At 38.5% G+C, this 18,744-nt stretch overlaps 1 protein-coding gene across 1 annotated transcript; it reads right to left on the minus strand.

Moving 5' to 3' along the window:
- Positions 1 to 11,933: 11,933 nt before the first annotated feature.
- On the minus strand, positions 11,934 to 17,847 carry LOC115729990 (disease resistance protein RUN1-like). The gene is made up of 6 exons (XM_048278107.1): positions 17,680 to 17,847; positions 15,851 to 16,135; positions 14,079 to 15,770; positions 12,787 to 12,841; positions 12,599 to 12,636; positions 11,934 to 11,966 (listed from the first exon to the last, which is right to left on the minus strand). The coding sequence occupies exons 1-6, from the start codon at positions 17,698 to 17,700 to the stop codon at positions 11,934 to 11,936; spliced, it is 2,124 nt and encodes a 707-aa protein (XP_048134064.1). The 5' UTR covers positions 17,701 to 17,847.
- Between the last annotated feature and the right edge of the window lie 897 nt (positions 17,848 to 18,744).

The raw sequence follows: 18,744 nt of genomic DNA on the forward strand, positions 1-18,744 counted from the left end.
GCAGACCTCGAGCCGGGCATCAACAGGAGGTGTAATAATTGAGGGGAGAGAGAGAGTTTAGTCAAAAAGGACACGGAAGAGGAAAATGAGGGGCATAAGAAGACGAAGGGAGAGAGAATGTGTGTCGGAAAGCAAGAGAGGAAAAGGGAAACACAGAAAGCAATATTTGAGGAAGAGAAATAAAAAGGTAATGGGTTTTATTTTTCTCATCAGCTTTAGCTTCAGCAGCGCAAAACAAGGATTAAAAAAGGAAAAAGGTAGAGTTCTCCTATTTGGCCGCCCGGAGGAAGAGGAACACAAGGTGATCTTTTCTTTGTGCAAAGAGTTTGTATCCTCACGTTTTCATTTTTTGTGGAGACAAAGTGTTTCAAACTGTGATGTAATTCTCCGTAAGGGTAAACATGGTGGATTTAAACATTTGAACTAGATTATCTGTGATTAACTATCCCTGTGAAGTAAGGCTCAAAGTCTCAGACTGAACCAAATAAATTCGTTACGTTCTTTGTTGTTTCTCATTGATTTATTTGGTTGTTTCATTCTCTTGAGTTGATTTTTATTTATTTTTTCAAATTCCTAAAATTTAATTTTTTTAATTTTCCCTTTTTCGTTATTTTTTCTTTTTTCATTTTCCCTTCTTCTTCGGCCGGTGGCAAGCAATAGACGAGGCCTAGCGTCGCCGACCGCAATCGAGGCTAGGCCGGCCTTCGCCGGCCTCGGCGATGGCTTTGCGGTCGTGGCAACATAAATGGGTAGCCCGGCGGCGTCTTTGTGCGAACAGATTCCTTCGACCCAATCAAATAGATTCTCATTTTTTTTTTTTGTGCAAACAAGTGTTTCAAACTATGATAAGAGGTTTTCAACCGCTAGTCAGCCGTTAAAGAATCTCCACCAATGAGAGAACGACACGTGAGGTTGTTGGGAAGTTTCCTCATGCTCGGACTGCGGGCCGACGTGGCTTCCGTCCGCATTCACGTCGCGTGCGTCCAAATGCATTCCCAATTTCAACCATACGCGTGGTGTCCGATCATTGGTCCGTCGCGCGCCACGTAATTAGACATCCCCAATACGTCGTGTCAAATCACATAGCTGTCCAATCCATGTCGCTTTGCATCATTCCCGTGTTTGTTGGGCGAAGAAGAGAATTGAACAATACGTAATCGACCCGATGTTTTGAGTTGGCTCGCGTTCGGCATCGAGACCGATTCAAATTTCTCCAACCTCAATCTGGCTCATGGCATGTTCCCGCGTTAGGGAAAAAAGAGATCATGCTGTCGTAGCGTTATATTCGACAAAAGAAACGATTTAGCCCGCTTAAGAAATTGGTGATTCGAGGTATCAACTTTTTGTACCCACCGCCGAAACTTGACAATATCTTCAAGTGATTGATGAGCCGAGTTGCACTTTGAGAGATCTAAAATCTCGAATTTCACATGGGGTGTCCATCGCGAGAGGGTAGATAGATATACTACAACTAGATATCGTAAGGTCTTTTTCAAGTAGCTGTTCGAGCGAGGGTCTCAAAGGGGCAGTGCTAGACAATGCCATTTGGGCCCGTGGGCCCGGAACCGGCCCGTTGACCGGGCCCACGGTTCCGAACCGTTCAAAAAAAAATGGGGCAAAGAGCCGTTGGGCTCTCTGGCCCGGGCACGGGTCCCGCCCCCCCTTCCCCCCCTTCCCCCCAAACGGCTCTTTGGGCCGTTGTTGGCAATGACCCAAAGAGCCGTTGCACAACCAACAGCTAATTTGGCCATTGGAAAAAAAAAAAGAATTAAAAATAAATCTTGCCTATAAATACATATGCTCATCCTTTCATTTTTGTCACAAATTCTCTGAACAATCTCTCAAATCCTCTCAAATCGCTCAAATTCTCCCAATTCTCTCAATCGGATTTCCGATCAATTCTCTCAAAAATGGCAAGTGGAAGCAGAAATGCCGACAAGGGCAAGATGATTATGGGAGATTCCGAGTATCCCATTCCCGAATATGATTCTCGTGAGTATGCATAGTGGGAAGACGATGACGATAATATCAACTATGTCCCGATTCCGAACGTCGAGCACATCCCAACACAAGAAAGTCTTCATCCTCCCACCGGTGTCGAAAAAACGTCAACGGCAAATTAGCCGGAACGGAAGGGCCGAGATAATACATTCGACTTGTGGCTATACTTCGACAAGGTACGTGATGAAGGCGAAGGTAAGTATAATATAAAATGTAAATATTGTTCGCAAACATATAAATTTACGAAAGGAGACGGCTACGGAAGATTCCGTCTGCATTTGACGAAAAAACATCCAACGCAAGCGGGGATCGACAATACGCAACAACAAATTTCCGGGTACGCCACTTCTAATCCTCATCCTATATTTCGTTACAACGATGCACTTTATAAACAAACATTAGCTGAATATGTTGCCCTTGATCATGCTCCGTTTAATACTGGTGAAAATTTTAATATGAAATATTTGATAAATACTGCGTTGGTTCCGCAAGCGCCAACTATTCCAAAAAATACTTTTAAACGCGAAGTTTTTCATCTTTATAAAAAAGGAAAAAAATCTTTAGCAAAATTTTTTGCGGAATTCAATGGACGTGTGCATATAGGTAGTGATATTTGGACTGATCCTTGGAAAATTCATTCTTATATGGGTGTCACGTGTCATTGGATAGGTGACGATTGGACGATTCAAAAAAAACTTATTGCATTCCGAGTTTTTGATGAAAGACATTCAGCTCATAATATTTATAGAATAATTAGGCAAGTTTTAGAATAATATAATTTGATAAATAAAGTATTTTCAATTGGTTTTGATAATGCCGCCGCAAATACCGCTTCTATTCCCGAATTAGAAAATATTTGCAAACCCACTTTTGGCGGACAATTTTTTCACATTAGATGTGCTTATCATGTTTTAAATTTATGTGTACAAGATGGTTTACGAACTCTTGACACTTCTCTCGCCCCAATAAAGGGTGCAATTAAATTTTTATGGAGTCGTCTCCATTTTATAGAATCATGGGGAAAATTTTGTAAACAAAATGGGAGAAGGGCAAGAAGATTTCCAAAAGATATTCCGACTCGTTGGAATTCTACGTACGAGTTGCTTCGGCAAATTTTTTATTATAAAGATTTATTATGTATGTTTATTTCACAAAATATTCCCGAAATTACTTTACTTCCTCAACATTGGGACGTTTGCCAAAAAAATTTAGATTTTTTGAAAATTTTTAATGATGCTACTAAGAATTTATCTGGTATTTATTATCCTACTACGCATTTATTTTTAATAGAGTGTGTTAATATTGGTAATGTTTTTAGTGAATATGAAAATGATACCGAATTAGTCAAACTATTTTAGTAATGCGAGAAAAATGGTTGCATTATTATTTGCAAATTCCTCTTGTCTATTTAGTTGGTATTGTTTTTTATCCACGTATTAAATTAGACGGTTTACTAGATTATTTAAATGTGTATTATCATGATTGTTTACATTTGGAAGATTCAATAGATATTTCAAATATACTATGAGATGTTAAAGAATCTATAGTAGTATTATATGGAGAATTTTGTAGTAGTTATGGTTTAAGTGATTCTGGATCTTTACAATCTACTGCCTCACATAGCGAAGGTGGTAGTTCACTTAGTAGATGTTATAATATGCTTAAGAGTAGGCAAAAAAAAACAAAAAGGGGCAACGGGTAGTATTTCTGAATTAGAAAAATATTTAACCACTCAATTTGAGTTTCATGATGCAGAACATAGTACAGATTTCGAAATCCTGAAGTGGTGGAAGAGTCACCAAATCGATTATCCAGTTCTCGCCATCATCGCTCGCCGGATATTAGCAACCCTTTCTTCAACGGTTGCAGTTGAACAAACATTTAGTGCTGGAGGATTAATTTTGGACTCTCGCCGTTCAAGATTAAACCCGGACTCTATGGAAGCTCAAGCTTGTGTCGACGATTGGACGAGGACGAAATATCGACACCAAAATCTAGATCGTGAACACGAATTTTTTAGCGATGATATTGGAGATACCACCGCCACGGGTACCACAACGGGTAGCGACGATTGACGATGAGATAAGTTGGGGTTCTCAAAGGTAAAAGAACTACATGGACTTTGATTCTTCTATCCCCAAGAAGATATGTAGGCGCTTAATGATAATTCATTAAGTTCAAGCCCATTCCTCATCTTTTTTTTTTCCCATATTTTATTACAATGTACAATTTCATTGTATTTTATAATTTATAATTTATTATGTTTATTTTATTATTTATTATTTTAAAAATTAATATTAAAAAAGGAACCGGAATGAACCGCCGGTTCCGAACCGGAACCGGAACCGGCCCCGAACCAGAACCGGAATTTCCAACGGCCGGTTCCGGTTCCACCTTTTCGTGGAACCGAACCGCCGATTCCCGAACCGGAACCGGCCGTGTCTAGGCAGCGCCTTCTAGACATCAGACAACTTCTAGATATTGTAAGGTCTTTTTCAAGTATTAATAGTCCCATCTTTATACATGAGAAATGATTATCCCCATGTGGCATGTACTATGAACTGACATAATAAGCTCAGGGCAATAGACATAACATGACTAGTAATGTAACGTCGAGAGATGAAGCATCGCTTCCAAGTGATGGAGGACATGTGGTGGTGCTGGTGATTGGGGATGGTGGGCCACCAGATTGGAGGACAGGCCAGTGAAAGTTTCAGACACTGTGAATTCATTTTACGGGTGAGCAAAATACTAAGCATCGTGCGTGCCTTACTCCGTGAATGCTCGAAACAGGAGCTACGAAATAGATACTCTCACCAATCTCACAAGTGAGGAACCGAATCATTGTAGTTGATATTTGGTGATGAAGATGAGATCACAATCTTTCAACAAAATGAACGATTCGGACAACATTTTCCTAAAACGATCGCTCAAATGGCTTACAAAGATGGATTAATAAAAAAAATATTATTCACGTAAATGTTAAGCCTTAAATTGTTCCCGAATACCCAAAATTTCAAATAGGGTAGTTATTTTAAACAATACAAATGATCATTTTCAGAATAATATTTTTCAAATGATTGATTTTCAATCAAATAAATGTACCCCTGACGGTCTTTTTCTTTTCCTCTCTTTTCTTGTAGACCAGCGTATTGGCCCAATGCCCAATGATATATATGCTCTTTTGTCCAATCTATTTTTCTATAATTAATTTTCTTATGATCTTTCATTTTTGTTGCCCCTCGTTGATAGATGCAATTAATTTTTACAGGTTGCTTCGAGTTCACTTTGGATTTATCCAAGTGGAATCCGAAGTCTGTTGCCGTATGCTACCCCTTCTTCATCGTACTATGCTGGGAAGCCAAACCCAGCACAAGCCACAAACAAATGATTACTCGCAAACTACTCAAGCAACGACATTAGTTCCCACCACAACGTGAATATGCAAGACAGTTACAGGACTATTTACCAACGGTCAAATCCCAAATCCGAATCAACATTTTGCTGCAGCGGCTTGTGCCCTTCGATACTAAGTCTCATTGTAAACACGAGAGACTTCATCACAACGTCAACACGAGGTACAATAATTGAGGGGCGGAAAGAACTGAGAGATATGGGATAGTTTAGTCAAAAGGAAAGAGCGTATAAGAAACCAAAGGAAAGAAGAGAAGAAAAATAAGGGAGAGAGAATGAGCGTCAGAAAGCGAGAGAGGACAAGGGAAGAAGAAAATAGAGGGAGTGGAGCAACGGACAGAGACGGGAAGTTGCACGGACACTTCCTCTGTTTGAGCTGCGTACGAGACCGACTGTCCGAAGGATTTTGATTTGTTCAAACCCGACAGCGGCTAGCGGCTGGTAAATGACGGACGACGACCGGCGGCCGGCAAAAGGGACGCGATGGAGCAAGCGATGAAAAGAATTCTTATTTCTTTTTTTATTTCAGAAATAGAAAAATAAAAAAATTCTTCTTCTCATTTCTGTTCCAAACCTACTTCTGGGCTAAAAATTTGTCTTGTAAATAGGAAATAAAATTATTTTACCAAACCGATTTATGTTCCAAATCTCTATAGAAAAATAGAAAAATAAATAATCATAATGGTTTTCATTCATGCCCTTGCTAGTCGTGAGGGGATGCATTCGCACACTCACCTTGTCTCATTCTCATCCCTAATTATAATCCTCTATTTAATTTATTTTTATAACGCATTCTTTCGTGAGATAAAAAAATGGACGTTCTTATAAACAGTGAGAAGAATAGAATAATAAAGGTTCATATTACAACATAAATTGGCTATCTTACTATATTGAGTGAGAAAATGATTTTCTCATTTTTTTTTATTTCTTTAATTTTTTTCAACGAGTCCGGTGAGGGTCCACCCTTAGTCGTGGCCGACGAGGGCTTCGCAAACAGGTGAGGGCCGCGAAACCCTCACCTATGGGCGATGTTTGAGCCCTCACCTAGTGGCTGGTGAGGGTCGTTGGTCCTTGCTTATGGTCGGCGAGGATCAGCAGATAGCCCTCGCCGGACTTTGGAAAAAAAGGAAAAATGAAAAAAAAAAAAAAGCAAAAAGGAAAAATTAAAAATAAAAAACAATATTTATTATTATTATTTTGAGAAAATATAAAAATTGTCCACAATGTTTTAGCAATATAATTTTTCTAATAATTTAAAATTTTTCCCAAGTTGGATTAAGTATGGAAGCGTCTTAGTAAATATGAGTCATGTTGAGTATGGATTGAAAAAATTATGTTACCATAAATAGGTTAATTGGTCAATTTGGGTCGGACAATATGGCTGTGCATGGTAACCATTCTAATTCAGAAAATTGATTTTGGTTAAAATGACATTTTTTTTATTCTATTCCTGGATGAGTTTTAGAGAACCATAACCTGTTTGATAAATGCATAAAATTTCTATTTCAAAAAACTGCTTCTTTCCCTATATTTTCATTTAAGTCAAATAACTATGTAGTTAATTTGTAAAATTTCATCCTAAATTGAAGACTAATTTCTAATGCACACTAAAATATTTTAAAATACATTACTTTTTAGCATGTCATAAATGAAACACAAATTTTAATATATGATGTTTGAAGTTCCATGAAGCATGGGTCGGGTTCCCATATTAAGGACTCATTTTTTTCTTTAAAAGTTGCATTGCCTAAATACATAGAAACATCTTGGGATGCACAGCTACGAGTATGCGTATTGGATGCCCTCATCTTCTGCAATATTTTTTGTAAGAGCGTGAAATCTATAAAATCTATGAAATTTAGGCCTAAATTTGTGAAAATAAGGTCAAACTAGCCTAATCTAAGCTTCTTCTATTTTTTGGGATTTTCTAAATATTTTGTTATTTTTAAAAAATTCTATTTTTTGATTTTTTATTTTATTTTATTTTATTTTTATTAGTTAGAGGGAAAAGTGACGAGAAAATTAAAAGGAAAAAGTGAAAAATGTGAGACTTCATTCTGTTTTGTTGTTTTCAAAAGTGATTCTTTTTCTAGAACCAACTTTTTTTTTTGTTCTGGATTTTGCTCGAAAAGTGATTCTGATTCTCTAAAACCGATTTCGGGAACGGAATCATAATTATTTACGTTACCAAACAGCATTCTCATCTTTTACTATCTGTGGGATGAGAATCGGAGAATCATTATAGTTACCATACAAGCCCTATATGACCCGATCCAAATCCGATCCAACCCACCTGTTTAACATGTCCGCATTCACATATCACATTGCTTTCTAACCAAAATAAAAAAATAAAAAATACAAAGGATCACATTACTAGGATCTAGGAAGCACCGATACTCTTTGGAGGTCTTCGTGTCATGTTGGACACTCCAACACTCTTTGATATACGACCAACATGTAGTCGGTGCTCCGGACACGCCAACGACACGCAATTCCAACATCCCAACATGTCATTTTAATACGCACATGGTCAATTTTAAACATTTTCAATAAAGCGAGAATCAAATTGTAAATCTATCAACAATATATATACTTAAATCATATACCCAGCCACCCCAAAATTAATAAACCCAGGCAGTCCTAATAAAATTTAATCGTGAGTCCCTAATAGAAGAAAAGAAGAAGAAAAAGAAGAAGAAAAACCTTATCACCGATATTTTTATACATACATGATGAAGTTTAAAATACAACGTGTTTCAACGTATCGAAATTCTTTATTTTTTTTTTAGAAATGACATGTCGACCTTTCACGTCATATCATGTCACATATTACGTGTCGGTGTCGGTGCTATTTAGATTAGAATTGTTGTCTTCAAGTCATAATTACAGCATGTCCAAGCACTACGATACGATGAAGGGGTAAGCAGATACTAGCATATCACTTTGTAGGTGACAGTCATCACATTGGATTGGATTTGACAACCGAAGGAAGTGATCACATTATTGAACATTATCACATTACTAATCTATGAACCTTGCAATTGGGAATTAGGTAGTTTCTTTATGTGCCCAGGTATCTGAAACTAAGGGCTCATGTGGAAATGTTCTCAAAAATATTATTTCAAATGAATGCACTAGAAATTTCAAAATATATATCCAAGGTGTAATTGCACCTTGAATCTTTTAGATCATGCAATGGAAGGTCGAGCTGAAGAGCAAAATTGTTTAAAATATTCTTGATATGCAATTAGGGGACTTTGATAAATCGACGCTTCTGGCAATATATTGGTTGGGATGAAATGTTCAGTCCTTGATTGTATAGCTTTCGAACGAAGTTTTCATAATTTACTACAATTTAAGCATGTCAATTTCCGGTTCGAAGGGTGTTGTCCACGAAAATCGTGGATTGACTGATATAGACTATCGAGAACAAACTTGTTTCAATGAAAGAGCTTCTTTAACCAACTGAACACGATAGATGAAATGCAGTTCCATGCCTCCTGCTATTGGACAGCTTGATTTTTTCACATCTCTCTCTCATTTTGCTGGTGTACATGGTGACTCATGCTTATTAGACCACCAACAGATGTACAAACAAAAATGCCACTAGCTCTTTTAATGGTTTTGACATTTCGACCAGAAAAAATGGTTTTGACAGGGCGAAGTGGTAAGCTTCTTGATTAATGGGCAAGTTCAAATATAATTGGCAGGGCGAAGTGGACGAAGTCACGAGAGAAAGGTGGCAGGTCAGTGGTCACGCACAAGGATGCCACAATCAATGATTGTGGTTTGAACTATCAAAATTGTAACCACAGCTTTTTCAAGCTGACTGTTTTTCTTCTCGTTGGAACTTGCAAGCATAAGCAAGAGAAAGATGCATAATTTATTTGTTTATCTTTGGGCCTGTGAGAAGATGCGTGAATTGGTATAATGTCATTTGCACGGCATTTGCATGCCAATACCAACAAAGTAATAGTCGTGTCTAGCAAAAGATTTGCATATGTAACTGTTTAATTCATGTCTCGAGTTTGAGCCCCGCAAGAAATTCGACTATATGCCTTTTGCTGATTAGAGTTAGATTGGGATTTAAAGGGGCGGTGGTTGAAGATTTGTTTCTTAATTGGAGAAGCTCATCCAAGTTTGTACGGTCTGACCGATCATGATATACTTCGTACATTAAAGAATCTGACGAAACCTTTCTTTGCTGGACTTGCTTTGGCCGTTGATAAAAAAAGAAAAATAATAATAAAGCAAGTGGGGCCCAAGAATAATTAGAGGAAAGAAAGGTAAAATAATAGAAAGAAGGGAAAAAATCACCAAAAATACTAAACTATGCCCACTGTAATACATATACCTTAAATTTTTTTAATGGCATCAAAACCCCCAAACTATGTCTATTGTGACATATTTACCTCAATTTTTTTTTGTGACACGAAAAATCCCAAACTATGCACATTCTGACACATTTACCCTTAAATTGTTTTTTTTGTAACGCAAAAAATCCTAAAATTTTAGATGTGTGACAAAGCTACCCTAAATTTCTAGATACTTGTGTTATACAAATAAAAATTTATTTATTTTGGCGGCACAAGAAAAAAATTAAGGTAAGTGTGTCACACTAGTACAAGTTTGGGATAAATGTGTCATTTGCATATAAATTTAGGGTTTTTGGTTTTATAAAAAAAGAGTTTGAGATAAATGTATCGCAATATATATAGTTTAGGATTTTCGGTGACTTTTACCCTTAAAAAAAAAAAGAAGGGTTTTCCTTGGTGGAAAAAGTACGGCCGCACTAAGTATTCACGGAGGATTTTCGGTGACTTTTACACTCTTGCATGGCAGCACATGAGGAGCTTTGAGTACGCGATTTTATGCGTGAGTTTTACATCAAATTGAGTTATTTTATTCATAAATACTTTGAACTTGTGTATAATTTAAGTATGAAAAACACGCGAGTAGTTTGAGCGATTATACTTCGATTCTTCGATTATAGTGATTTATTATCGTTGGCTCTCTCCGTGGATATAGGTATCGACATCTTGGCTAGATGTTGATAGAACGACTGGGCTGGGTGATGACATGTTGGTGGTTTCTTTGGCCCACCATCTCACTCCAAGCCCACGATAGGACAAATGTAGCAATTTTTCAGATGTCACAAATTTTCCAACATAATGCGAAAATCTGGAAGAGAGAGTTTCTCAATAGGCATATCATTTCCGATTATTCTTTTTCCGTCTAGGCACCTGGCCGAGCATCCTTCGGACATGTCTTTACTTGCGATTTTTCAATCGTGAGTGAACTATGGCGAAGGAAATGTGACGCTGGAGATGCGTTGGATCAATTCGATTAAAGTAAAATTCGACTACCAACTTTGGTAATTGACTAAGAATTCATTCAAAGGCCAATCTCGACACTCTGGCAAATTTTTTTATTGTGCACCCACATGGAGATTCAGATTCAGATTCAGATGTCCCTGTTCAGACAAGGATGTTTGTCCCTGTCAAGCTCCAAAAGTATTCCCATATGCAATTTCTTTTACGGGTTAAGTTGAATTCATTTCTACATCAACCTGTGCTGGGAAGCCAGACCCAGTACAAGTCTCAAACAAGTGATCACATACGGCAAACCATTTCTGGAAAATACTCGAGCAACAACATCAGCTCCAACCAGAACGTGTTGATTATGCAGTTACAAACTTAAGGCCAATGCCAAATCAGATTCAAGCTTTTTGCTGCTGCAGCTTGTGCCCTTTGATGCAAGTCTTATTGCAAACAAAAGAGACTTCATCACAAACATCAACAGAAGCGACTTGATTATGCACCAAGTCATTCCAAGCTCTCCATGTATTGTTCATGGAAACATTCCATACTAGCTTCGGCATACACAACCTGAAATTAGTCCTTTAGCGGCCTGCTTTCTCCAGTGAAGTCCAAAGATCCAATTCCCGGAAACTCGAACAGTAACACATAGCACTATGAGCCGGCGAATCAAGCAGGATTCGTGTTTTTTTTTTACACCGTCATCGGCCTATGGCCCAAAGCTTAAGGTCTAGTGGGCAATCAGATGATATCACTCTATCAATGTAGTGCCCTGAAATCTAGCACCTCAGTGGGCAAAAGTCCAGTAATCAAGGGACCACAAAGGTTCTGTTTAATGAAATTGAACTCCATATATCTTGCTTCACACCATAGGGACAAGATATCTTGCTACATTTCTCATCGTTACGCCGTGATTAACTAGCTTTTGGTATTTCTCTGTTAACTATGTGCCAGCCATCTTCATGATTTAGGCAGTGACATTATATTTACTTGTCGAAGAATCTGATTCATATACCAAATTACGCAATGGCCACCAGGGGCGCATCTCATGAAGAACTTGACACCAAGTATTAGGCCAGAGAGAAGCTGAAAAAGATATTTCAAAACTAGATATTTTGGCAATCAGAGCCATCAATGCTTGACAATACACCGGCCTGCAAATGATATCAGCACTGGACAAAAAAGTTGTAGTACCATTCATCAAACATCCAAAGATGCACCAGGCAGGTGCGCCTGCAAATGATAGCAGTAAGTGGAAAACATGCTAATGTTCATTGCATCATGATAGCAGAACAAAATTAAAATGTCTCTTTGACTAGGCATTGTAGGATGCAAAGATGCAGATACCATCTAATTAGTCTCTTCTGCCATTAGCAGCGAATTAGTTGAACATAGGTTCCAATAATAGTCATTAGAAATGTTCTTTGGCTAGCATTGTTGAATGCGCAAATAACGATACCATCCAGCTCGAGTGTTTCATCATTTTTCCATTTCTTTGTTTTTTATTTTAATTTTTTGCATTCTTCAGTTATTAGAGCAACTTTGGCAGAACCATTAATCTACAAAAAAAGGAAAATGAAACAGGGCCTTGCTGTGTATGACCTGAAAATTGAGAACAATTACAGCAACTGACTCTGTATCTGGAGAATTAGGTCCTCTTCTTGTTTAACTGTATAAAAATGACTTCTTACTGCTTAAATAAAAAAAGTGATCTATGGCATTAAAATTATTAGTTGAACATACTGATTCCTGGCGCCTGCCCCGGTCCAAGCATTTTCATATTGTGCACTTTCGAGAGATGTATCATATGCATGGGAAATCGATGTGGCACACAATTGGGTTTTCACAAGAATGGAATTAATTACCTCGGACAAGTCGACAATAAACTTCCACTGTGATGGACCTGGGAGAGGGGGGACATGTCCTCAAAGCAGAGCAAACTCCATTACTTCCCGCAATTTCACAAGATTCCCAAACTCGACCACTTCGCGAATTCATTCATCTGTCCATTGCTTGAATCAGTCCCCTTCTGTTTATAGAATTGAGCACGAACACTTGGAAACGTCCGAAGATGTGGTTGGCGGAGGACATGTGGTTCGGGGAGGAGACTGCAAGAAAAGTTTGTACTCTCGAGGTAAGCTACTCGATGAATTCATATGCAAACTTATAATTGTAAACCTAGTAATAAATTTAGGTGTCGAATCGATTCCCTTTATTTGAACAAGTGCTAACTTTTTTCTTATCTAATTTAACCTTCTTGATTCAAAGATTTTTATAACATAACTGTTATCATTTTCCACATATATTAGGGGATAAGGACATAATGTCATAACTTTCATATGAAACTCACTTGACTATCATAACTTTTTTCAACCAGTTAAGTACCATAATATCTTTCGACCAAAAAAAAAAAAGTATCATAATATCTAAAAAACGTTACTTGAATGTTATAACTTTCAATTGTTAATTTAATTAGGATTTTTTTTTAAAAGGTCACCCAAGTGCCGAAAATCTGACATGGCTTAGTACTTGTGGTGAACGTTTCTAAAAAGTTATATGTCACCCAAGTGATCGGTAAAAAAGTTATGGTACTTAAGTGAACGCCATACATTAGTTATAGCTCTCGGGTGATCGAAAAAACATTATAATACTCAAGTGAACGTTGTACAAAAGTTATGACACTTCTGATATCCATTTTTTTTTTTTCCGAAAATTTGCCACCTTTCACTTTAAAAACTGGTTATGCAAATGAGTCCCAGCATAACTAGCATAATCCATAAATATCCATATGAAAGTACTTGATGAACTCAACATAATTATCCAACGATTTGGCAGTTTAATGATCGTATATCTATGAATTATTTACATATTTCACCCGCAATTTATTGGCTACTCTGTCTTTCACTCTAATGAGATTTAGCCAAAGGAAAAAAAAAAACTCGTTCCGCCATTTGATTAGATAAAGATGTACGTGATAAGATGAACTACATGTTTTCATCTTATGTAAAGGATCTTCATTAAGTCCACTGTCTATGTAAGAAATAAATTGCACACTTAACGTTGGATAGACAAACTTGTCAACAAAAAATTATGAATGTTTCTTTTACACCAACAGTTTACCTAACAATAATCCATGGAGTTATTTAAAAGAGTATACTAAATGAGTTAATACATGAGAGAGAGAGAGAGAGAGAGAGAGAGAGAGAGAGAGGGAGGGGGGTGTTAGAGAGACGAAGCAGCAAACAGAACAAGCGAAAACGATGAAATGTTATGCCTACTACATGCGGTTCTGAAAAATAAAGATACAAAAAGAAATTTGTTATGACTATTACAAGGAAGGCGCACCTCGTTGATTGTTTTGTCCATCTCACGAAGAATCCTCTCTCCATAATCCCCGTAAGTACCACCATATGTACTTAGTTTCGCACAACATGATATTGTTATCCTGCATTCATTTGGTATCTTTGAGTTGGATACATCAATCAACCTTTCCAACGATCCACAATCGTAAACAGACAAACAATTCAAAAGCTCCAATCCTTCAAGGCCCTCAACAACCCGTAGCCCATCGCACGTGTAGATCTTTAGGGTCTTCAGCTTTTTCAAGTTTGATAAACCACACAACCCTCCTAGGGAATCACAGTTTCGAACTTTCAGTTTCTCTAATGATTCCATCGTACTGAGAAATCGAATTTCAAGTAGCCTTGGGCAACTTACAACCTCCATTTCACGGAGCTTCCTCAAGCTTGATGAAATAATTGACAACCCCTTGAGAAACTTGCATCCTTCCACAGTCAAATCTCTCAATAGTTCAAGTCCATCGAGTTGAATTTCCCTCAGTGGACAGCGATAAAGACATAATCTTAGCAAGTTTTTCAAGTTGGAAAATTGTGGTCCAACAACTGCAGAGTTGAAACTGTCCATGCCAGATAAAGTGAGTTCTCTAAGTTGAGGTAGGCAACCCAACTCTGATGATGGCACAGGAACATCCGAAAGGCACAACCTCAAGCTCTCCAGCTTAGATAACTTTCCAACCCATTGCAATTGACGAGTTTGCATTGGGTTTGATGCCCGGGCAAGTGCTAATCCATAGCCGTCGGACAGATTTAATTCCACAAGATTCGTGAGGTTACCGAGATCCGGAACTAACCGCAATGATGTCGATTGAACGCGTAAACAATTCAGACTTGGGGGCAATTTTGGCAACTCTTGAAGCTCATTACAATCTGTTAGATTTAGCTCTTGGAGTCGCGTGAGGGAATTGATTGCCGCCGGCACTGCACAAACATGAGTATTTGACATGTCTAGGATTCTTAGAGACAATAGCTTGCCAATTTCAGTGGGAAGTTCGCCTGCAAGTTGTTCACAACCCCGGGCATGGAGCTCCTCCAACCTCTCTAGCATTTCAATAGTGGCAGGTAACCTCCTTATGTGACTCCTTCCCATCCTCATCACCTTCAATTGCTTCAGATTTTTTATCGAATCGGGTAACTTAACAATGCTTGTCTCTGAGAGATACAACTTCTCTAATGCTGTCAAGTTGCCTGTTGATTCTGGAAGTTCCCCCAAACTTCGACATCTATGGAGCGAAAGGAACTCGAGTTGCGTAAGCTCTCCAATAGAAATTGGAAGTTCCCCAATTGGTGTGCTTGTTAGATTAATGAATGACAGGTGCTTTGCATTACCAATAGAATCAGGTAAACTCTTAATTTTTGAGGATGACACATCCAACTCGGACAACGATTCTAATTTCCCGATAGAGCATGGAAGTTTCTCCATTTCGTGGCACCCTTGCATAGAGAAGTGCTTCAGATTCACCAGTCCTCCAATCTCTTCAGGCAAAGTTTGAAGACTCTCGCACCAAATAATGTCCAAGTGAACAAGTCCTTTAAGCTTCCCAATAGACGGGTCAACTTCTTGCAAGTTTGGACAGGCATCAAGAGACAGTCTCTCCAAATTTAGGCATCCCGAAAAGTCCGGAGTCCGTTTCAATCCTTCACATTTTGTGAGAGAAAGAACTTTTAATTTGTTTGCCATCTGCAAAAGTTTTTGAAATATTATCAGAGAGGATCAAAGAGAGAATACTATGTTGAGTGAACAAAAGTACGAATTGACACCTTCAAAATGTTCCATCCACCCCAATTTTCTGTGTTTTTATTGTCTGAAAGTTTGAAAACTACTAGATTTTTCAAGTGCAAATTGGCCATTCTACAATCTACAGGAGGAGAATCCCAAGAAAGCCATCTTAGCTCCAAGAGATGATTGTCGATGTCTCCAACAAAAGTCCCTGCTCTTAACTTGAGGGATTTCAGATTAGGCATCCTCTCAAGTTCTTCATCCGTAATGCTGATGGGATCCGAATGATGTTCAACTAGATTGAGTGCTTGAACTTTATCCTTTCTCTGCCAATACAAAACATCAATGAGTATGAGCTTGCAAACATAAATTTGTCCTTCAAAACGGCTAAAAGGAAGCTTTTAAATGAGTTTTAGGAACATAATTATACGGTTGATAATATGTGGATCCTACTTTTACTTTACCTCTTTTGACCTTACTACTTCCAGAGCTTCTTCGCAGTTCCACAACCATCTACGCCCTGTCGCATTCTAGGTACATTCTTGGCGAACAATATCTCTTCCTAGGTCTCTCAACCGATCATGCATCCATATAGCATCAGCACTAACAACTTTAATTAGGCACAAATCAGTAAGTTCTTTCATTGCAGTATGTGGGTATAGACCGCAAGCATCCCAGAAATAGGTTGCCCTTGATTTCTTTTCATTAATGAAGAAGCATGCGATATCGAGAAAAATTTCTTTTTCCGCATCTCCTAATGCATCATAACTTATCTTCAATTTATCTCGGACTTCATTATGAGGTACTTTCATCAACCTTTTTAGCATTTCCTTCCATGTCTCCTCTTTCTGGTGACGAAGATAGGAACCTATAACCTCAAGAGCCAATGGAAGTCCCCCGGTTGTTGATACGACTTTTCGAGAGAGACTCTGAAGACCAGGGGGAGGAGAGACACCGTTAAAGGCATGCAAACTGAAAAGCTCTAGCGCTTTATCATGATCCATTTGCTTTACTTCATAAGCTAAGATTCCCTTCTCTTCATCCAGAATACGCCGATCTCTCGTTGTAATGATAATCCTGCTCCCGTAACCAAAAGTTTCGGGCCCCCCACTAGTTTCTTAAGTTGTTCTTTCTTGTCTAGATCATCTAGAACAATAAGAACTTTCTTAGAACCAGCTCTCCTTCTGATGGTATCCATACCTTCATCAACATCGATAAAATTTTCTACAAATCTAGAATCAAAGATGTCGGATGCCAGCTGTTTCTGCAGATCTACTAGGCCATTTTTGTTTGACGATTCTTGGATGTTTCCAATGAAGCTACATTGGCCATCAAACCGAGGACATAATTTATTGAAAACAATCTTAGCTAGAGTGGTCTTGCCGATGCCACCCATTCCATAAATTCCAACGAAACGCACGCCAGTGCCGGAGTCGACATCTAACAACTTCATTATGGCTTCTACTTGTTCATCTACCCCAACCAATTTGCTGTCTAGAGGTCTTTGTTTTACTTTCAGCTTATGCAGTACCTCTCCGACAACGAGTTCGATAACTTCACCGTATCTGTCACAAACCAAACACTTTTAGCAATAGAAAACACGTAACAATCTCACTACTACTTCCTAGCAAATAGCACGTGAGTTGGATCACTATGTCAAGTCTCAGATAAATTGTATAAAGCCAGAAGAATTTCGGATCACTAGGTCAAAAGACTTCGCAGGATATAATTGGTGTTATGAAGATGAAGTTACAATTCCTCCTATTTCTGAGAAAGAAGATGTTTCTTTAACTGCTATTTACAAGAACAATAAAAGAATAGAATTTCGACTGGAGCTTGAAAAAAGTTCCATTAATGAGCATTTACTTACGGTTTCCCTTGGACTTCCCATCCCTTGATCTCAGCCACTTTTCTCAGAGATGCCTCCCACCGTTGCCTGATCTCCTCGCCGTGGCCATGCTCGTGCTTCTCCAAGTCCTTCACGTACAGTTCTGTCCTGAGCTTGACATCGGAGGGCGTGACATCAAAGAAGATGGGAAGGATTGCTGGCTTCCCAGTCGATTCGTTGAGCTCCGTTGCACGAGTGAGCTCATGGAGGCACCAAGCGCTTGAAGCGTAGCCTCTGGAAAGGACCAGTATGCATATCTTGGAGTCGCCAACCGCTCTCAGGAGATCGTCGATCCGATCACCGACATGAAGCTTTTCACTGTCTCTGTAGGCAACGATTCCCTGGCCGACCATGGTCCGGAAGAGGCAGTCAGTGAAGGTGTTGCGGGTGTCAGGGCCCTCTAAAGCTCAGGAACACGTCGTACTTAATCGCCAATGAGCCCGAACCACTGGTTTCTGCCATGTTTTTGGGGGGTTCTCTCTCACAAAAGGTCTCTCGTCTCGCTCTGGTTTCTGCTTGTTCGGACTTGGATTTGGAGCTGCACCTTCAGTGGTGTTAAGAGGTAGAAATCATATGAATGCACAAACCGATTTCAAGGAATCCGTCAAAAGCTTCTTCCTGGAAATGGATATTCGAGCTTTTGGCTTGGATCGGCCGGCGATGTTCAGACAAGAGGCCTGTCCCTGTCGAGCTCCAAATTTTATAACAAAAAAATATGATTGGTCAAAGTCATGAAATTGCAGGATAGTCACATCCTATGTATCTCAATCGAAAAAAATAGCTATTACCTAATTCCATCTTCCGCTAACATTTTATATATTCTTCCCAAAATTTATTTCATTTTGTCTTTAATTTTTAATCTTGTTTTCATCTACCTGTTTAGTTCTTTCATAAAGAAACGAGTAATCATTAAACCGTCATCCTCATGAACTACAATGTCCACCATATTATCATGTCTTATTTTTTTTTATCAAGTTTGTAATTTGAGGTTGTATATTAAACATGTTGATGAAATTGATTCTACTTAGGAAAGAAACATAAACCATT

The sequence above is a fragment of the Rhodamnia argentea genome, chromosome 4, assembly GCF_020921035.1.
Source record: "Rhodamnia argentea isolate NSW1041297 chromosome 4, ASM2092103v1, whole genome shotgun sequence".
Taxonomy (NCBI): Eukaryota; Viridiplantae; Streptophyta; class Magnoliopsida; order Myrtales; family Myrtaceae; genus Rhodamnia; species Rhodamnia argentea.

What these genes read in the sequence shown, in the direction of transcription:
- LOC115729990 (XM_048278107.1), bottom strand. Translation starts at nt 17,700, where the DNA reads ATGGGAAGTCCAAGGGAAACC. An exon ending in TGGACAAAACAATCAACGAG is followed by an intron (nt 12,842 to 14,078) that starts GTGCGCCTTCCT and finishes CTTTTCTTGCAG; the next exon opens with TCTCCTCCCCGAACCACATG. An exon ending in TTATTGTCGACTTGTCCGAG is followed by an intron (nt 11,967 to 12,598) that starts GTAATTAATTCC and finishes TATCATTTGCAG; the next exon opens with GCGCACCTGCCTGGTGCATC.